At 38.4% G+C, this 6419-nt stretch overlaps 1 protein-coding gene across 3 annotated transcripts in view; it reads left to right on the forward strand.

The window, feature by feature from the left end:
* Window positions 1–5676, forward strand: part of SLC8A3 (solute carrier family 8 member A3) — a 238123-nt gene extending 232447 nt beyond the window's left edge. For all 3 annotated transcript variants that reach the window (XM_087876190.1, XM_034417662.3, XM_034417663.3), the window contains one exon: window positions 1115–5676. In XM_087876190.1, coding sequence (XP_087732316.1) covers window positions 1115–1491 — 377 coding nt within the window. In that variant the 3' untranslated portion in view covers window positions 1492–5676. The remainder of the gene's footprint in view (window positions 1–1114) is intronic.
* The last annotated feature ends 743 nt before the right edge of the window (window positions 5677–6419 follow it).

Raw genomic sequence — 6419 nt, forward strand, 5'->3', positions numbered from 1 at the left:
TTTCCTTTGATCCACTGAATATAAATAGGGTTGCACATGCTGCCAAATGCTGTTCCTCAGCATCATCTGTGGTCCCACTTGCTATCTTGCTGATTTTGACACCGCCCACTCCTGCAGAAACATCTGCTTCTTTCAAAAATACGATTTGATTAAATTTCAAACCGTGAATAAAAACTAAGCAAACCAGCAAAAAGAAGTGCAAAAAAGAAGAAAAAACATAGATGTAATATAGACGATTGTTAATTTTAGAGTACAAGTTGATGGTGTTTTTTTTTTACCAATATCTCTACCAGAGAAAGTTGGAAGCCACATGCTCATCCCTCCGCAAACACTTCTACTGTCCAACCTCAGTTTATCTATCAAGTCTCTCTGGGTGTAAATGGAAATGTGAGAAGGAAACATTTGCATGTATGGTTCTCCTTTGGAGTACAACACATAAAAGGAGGAGGTTATCATGACTGGAGCCTTTTCAGGCATTCATCTAAACCAGTGTTTCTCAACCGTGGCAACTTGAAGATGTGTAAATGCATGGTTGGCTGGGGATTTCTAGCAACTGAAGTGCACCCATCTTCAAGATGCAAAGTTGAGAAACCCTGATCTTAATAAATGGAACAAATAAAGAAACACCAGAGGCCTTGAAAGTGGGTGGAGGAAAGATATGCATGTTATTGCTAATTCCACTTACTAATCTCCTCAAATTTCACATTGGAGGTCTAAGAGGGACATTTATGGTTATTTTTCCGTGAATGGAACAGAAGATGATCCCCAGCTGAATAGGGACAAGTGGGTATGAGTGCAAAAGTCCAGCCCTGCTTTGGATTTCTTGGAGATGGGGCCAGTATACACATCCCACCAACCAGGTTGGGAAAGATTAACTTAAGACCTTGTTCTCTTAATGAGATATCACTGATGGGATTGATTAGATTAAGTACTCTTCAGCACATCTCTTTCACGTGAGTTGTCATCCGAGCACACATCTTAATGCTGTTTCCCCTTCCTTTTTCTGTCCTAAAATGTATCCCCATCTTCTTCACAACGGGACCATGTTTGTCTTCTTTCTATTGGGAGGACTGCTTGAACTTGAACTTATGCATTGGTTTCTTTTCCCTTCCAGATACTTTTGCTAGCAAAGCAGCCGCTGTTCAAGACATTCATGCAGACGCTTCCATTGGCAACGTCACAGGCAGCAACGCAGTCAACGTCTTCTTGGGCATTGGACTGGCATGGTCAGTAGCTGCCATCTACTGGGCTTCTCAAGGAGAGGAGTTCCACGTGTCAGCTGGCACTCTTGCCTTTTCTGTGACACTGTTCACCATTTTTGCTTTTGTCTGTATCAGCGTGCTATTGTACCGAAGACGGCCTCATTTTGGAGGAGAACTAGGAGGTCCTAAAGGGTGCAGACTTGCCACAACTTTGCTTTTTGTGAGTCTGTGGCTGTTGTACATTTTATTTGCTACCCTGGAGGCCTATTGCTACATCAAGGGGTTCTAATTCCTGGAGAGATTTCAAGCCAGAAGGGAGGCCTTCTCCTCCTCTGATACCTCATTGAACACCAGTCCTAAGAGTGTTGTCTAACCAGGAGTGGCCGCTCACTATCAATTTTCCAGAACTGCCCAGGTTAAAGGATGACCGGGCTTCAAGAAGGGCAAAATTATCATCATAAAAAGTCAAGACAGATATTAAAATAAAGCCAACAGCATCAATCATTCAGTCAAATCAGAAACATCAGCAGTTCCTAAAGTACCCATTTGCTGAATTCTTCTGTAAGACTCCACAATGTTCATTCCTCCACTTTACGAAATATATATTCAGATAACGATCTTATAAAGCATTGGGATGGGTGTTGTTTTTTTTTAATTTGGGGAGGGTGAATCTTACCTGATCTATTTTCCTTTTTTAACACAAAGAAAGGGTCTGAAAAAAAAATTACAGGTTCAACTTTCATGCCACATCAGAGCTGGAGTTGAAAATGCTCTATATTTTTTACTCTATATGAACATTTAATTATCATTTTTCACTTTGTTTTAGAGTTATAGTGCTATTGTATTTTAAGTGCAAACATAACCCATATAGACATGACACCAACACGTACGGACACACAGACGAAAACTACAGTTGAAAACTGGAGCATGTAGCAAATAATACACCTCCCTGGGCTACCAAAAAAAAAAAAAAAAAAGAACAAGGAGAACAAACTGTAAAGATATTCTATGTAATGTGTATATTTTGAATATGGCAAATCTCTTTGTGTAATTAACATAAAAGCTTTTAGCACTGCAGAATTAAATATATATAAATATATATAGTTATTTATACACAGCAAATAAATCAATGCAAAGGAAAAACTGCAGTGTGAAAAATACAAGCAAAAGAAAACCAGCACAAGTTTATTACTATTGTCATTATCATCATCATTCTCATTCTCATCGTCATCACCTTCTTCATCATCATCTATTTGTTCCATATGTGGAAAAAGAAGATTCTTTTTTAAATAGATAATAATTTATGTAAATACAGTTCTCACACTTTTTGAGTGTTAAGATATCACTCAAAACCCTTCAAGAATTATATTGTTTTGCTTTGACTTTGCTCTTTAAAACACTAAATGAAGTTTAAAACAATGGCAATACCTCTATACGTTTTGTCAGATTGGATAATGGAATCCCTCTTTAACAAAGGTTGTTTTAAAAAAAAGCTACATTCAAATCTAATACTAAATCCTAGTTTGACGTTAACTTGAGGCCTGGTGGTGCAGTAGTTAGAATGCAGTATTGCAAACTAATTCTGCCAACTGCCAGGAATTCGATCCTGAGCAGCTCCAGGTTAATTCAGCCTTCGATCCTTCTGAGGTCAGTAAAATGAGGAGCCAGATTGTTGGGGGCAATAGATTGACTCTGTAAACGGTGCAGTAAAGGGCTACGAAGCAGTACATAAGTCTTAAGTGCTAAGTCTCCTGTTCATGTTTAAAGAGCACATTCCCCCCCCCCTTTCTTCCTCCAATGTGATTACAAACAGGAGATTGGAAAACGTCTAGTGTCAGTTAATTATTATCATAATGCGACAAATCAAAATTTAGTGGAACTATGCCTGTCCAAAGAAGTTAACTCAAATGTGATTTGCAGTTATGGCTTGTTCAGGTGATATGAACAGAGAGGGATGATATGGGTAACATAACTATATTTTAATAGATATGGAGTGAAGATGTCTGATTGTGATTGCCCATTACCAACATTAGCCAAGAATGAAAGTAAATTATGAAACAGCTGCAATGCGTTATTACTAATCTACATTTTGCCATTGCTTGGTGTTCCAACGAGATAATTTATGAACCCCTTTCAAGATACAGGACAATCTTTCAGATGATGCTACTAGAGAGTCGCTGCACTTTCTTGTAAAAATGACCATCAATCTTGAGGGTTTGCAGAGGGATTTCCATTTTTTTCCCCCTATAGAAAACACTGCTGATAATTTTCCAGATAACGTGATGCATCTATTTTACTTGCAATGCAAGTATCTTTTTGTTTCTTTTATGTCCCTGCTTCTTGGCTTCCACAAGACTGAAATGCTATGATCTTAATGGCCACCATTAATCGTATCTACAACTTTCTGGAAAAAAGAGCCTTTTGATTTTTCTCCCCCCAACTCTGTGTGTGTATATGTGTATATCTTTCAATAACTGCAGATTTAAATATAGGATTGATACTAAAAATTATATTCGTCTCAGCACTCTTTCACATGCTTATGCACACAAACCCATTTCTTAAGCATAAGGAGCAAGTGGGAAGCTAGATTCTTTTTATTTACTTAAGAAAAATAGTTCTTTTTCATCCAGAAATACAGGAGTTGTAAAGGAACTTTTTTTTTCTTAGATTTTGAACTCCTTGGCAGGTGAACAAGAAAAGTGAAGTATCTGTATTTTGTACCTTTTTTATAAGTTTTTTTAAGAAGCTTATGAGCATTTGAGACTGATCCTATATAGGGGCAGTGACTCAAAGAATACATTCCTGAGCGTGGAAATAGATGCAAAGTAATTGACACTGATTTAAAAAGGGTTAACAAGAGTTTTTATGCCAACCATACTCCGCTTTTATTGCCTTATTCCATATAAAAAAGGAATCCCTATGGATTTTATTCTGCTAGTCGTTGCCGACTATAGGGGGAGGTGCTCATCTTCATTTCAAGGACTGTTGAGCTAGCGCTGTCCAAAAATGTTTCCACAGTCACGTGGCCAGCATGAAGTCACAGAGCGCTGTTGCCTTCCCAACGAAGTGGTACCTATTTATCTACTTGCATTTGCATGATTTCAAACTGCTAGGTTGGCAGGAGTTAGGGCAAGGACAGGCATTCACCCCATCACGTGACATGCGGGTCTCAAACATGGACTGTTGGCTTTTCAACCAACAAGCCCAGCATCTTAACCCCTGAGCCATCACCCCACCTCCTATTCTATATAATTGATTATCTCAACTTTCAAGTTGGGGGGGAAATGCCATCCCCTAAGAAATTGCTAAAAAAAAAAAAAGATTAATTTCAAACAAAGGTGTGGCTCTTCTCAATGATTACAGTATATGAGACAGACAGGATGTACCACGTCACCAAAGCGTGATGTCTCACACTGTGGTTCTTAACAGTTTCAGAACAGCAGATACCTGTGCCTAATGGCATAACAGGGATTCCCTTTGGGTAGAATCACTTTGTGCCCAACACAAGCATCGTTATCCCTAAGCCAGGCATATTTTGCAGGGGGGGGAAATGCTTTCCCCATCTTTCATTTGCTTGTTACAATCTATTTTAACGTTACCTGCTTGAATTCTTCAGGATAGGAAGGAGGCAGATCTGAAGTCTAATAAATCTCTTGGTTCCTGCTGTACAAAAAGTCCTGTACAAATCCTTGACTTTATAAATTATTACCTCTTCTGGATATAAAAAGAAAGAAGATTGATATAATTTTGAGGAGTCATCATAGTCAGCTAGAATCGGTGTGATTTAATAATACGTTGTTGCAGCGTACCTTAATACTAATGATCTTTTCACCGGAAAAAAAAAAAGTTCTGTCCTTCCTTTGATTTTTCATTTATGTCTTTGGGTTTTATTTGTCACATTTGTGTTGTACCTTTCCCCAAAGAAGCCCAGGACAATACAAATGAAGCCTTGTTTTATCCTTACATCCTTGCAGTGACCTTGCAAGGGGAAGTTAGCCTGAACCGTCTGTATGGTTGCTAAGCATTGCATTTGGGCTTGCAGTCCAGTTTCACAAGTCATTTGTTCAGTGCAGTGAATATTGTTGTCTTCCCTGACTCAGATAGGAAGTTTCAGCTCACAGCTCTTAGTGATGAGCTATATACAGGCAACAGCCTGTCTACTGGTTTATTTAAATAGTGTTTTTGGTCATTAAGGTTTTCAGGTGAGTTGTACTTGATTTTGCCTATCTCCCCCATTTCTGGTTGATACATGGCCTTGTTACAATAAAGCCTGTTAACTTTATCTACATGGATGGTTTCAACCACATTCCTATCAGTTTCTTCATGAAGTCTACCTTTTGGGTAGGGAGAACTGGAGGTATCACCATGTCATGTTTACCATATATATGTACAGGGAAGATCTGGTCTAGGCTGACTTTCTCCACAAAGTGTTTTATCATTTTATTTTTAACTCATTAAAATGCAAGAGAAATAAGCTGAAATTTTGTGCTGCCTCTTTTTCCCAATGAAGGTGATTTCCATTTCTTTCCAAACTTGTGCGGGCAACTTTTTAAAGTCTCTTACATTTTAATTCCATTTTATCCCTCTTATTTATCCTTACTTATTTTGCAGCAAGAGAAACCACTGAGATTAAAAAAGGAAAAACATGTAAAGTAATATCTTAAAGCCTAAATTATTAAAAAGAAAAATGTCTGCAGTTCAAAACTTACAAAGCTCACTAAACCCCAAGATTATTAAAATGTTTAGCCAGTCATTTCCTTATATAACACATAAACAAGGACAATCTTGGAGTTAACAAATCTTTGTTGTCTTCTGCAAAAACAAATGTGAGATGCCTTTCCCAATAGGAACACATGGGAATTATAGTCCAGTATCTTTGTCTGATAAGCACCTTAATTGAGAGGTTTGTGTGTCTCAGTCCCCAGTCCTACTTGGGTGAAGAGGCTGATATCCATGTTCTACTTGGGCCTGGATCAAAAGAGAAAACATCATTCATTCAGACAAAATGGGCTCAAGACAAAAAGGAGCTACTTACCAGAGGTGGGTTTTAGCAGGTTCTGACTAGTTCTGGAGAACTAGCAGAAATTTTGAGTAGTTCAGAGAACCAGTAGTAAAAATGCTGACTGGCTCCGCCCCCATCTATTCTCTGCCTCCTAAGTCCCAGCTGATCAGGAGGAAATGGGGATTTTGCAGTAACCTTCCCCTGGATTGGGGAGG

The sequence above is a fragment of the Pantherophis guttatus genome, chromosome 1 (genome assembly GCF_059756535.1).
Source record: "Pantherophis guttatus breed Tessera chromosome 1, ASM5975653v1, whole genome shotgun sequence".
Lineage (NCBI taxonomy): Eukaryota > Metazoa > Chordata > Lepidosauria > Squamata > Colubridae > Pantherophis > Pantherophis guttatus.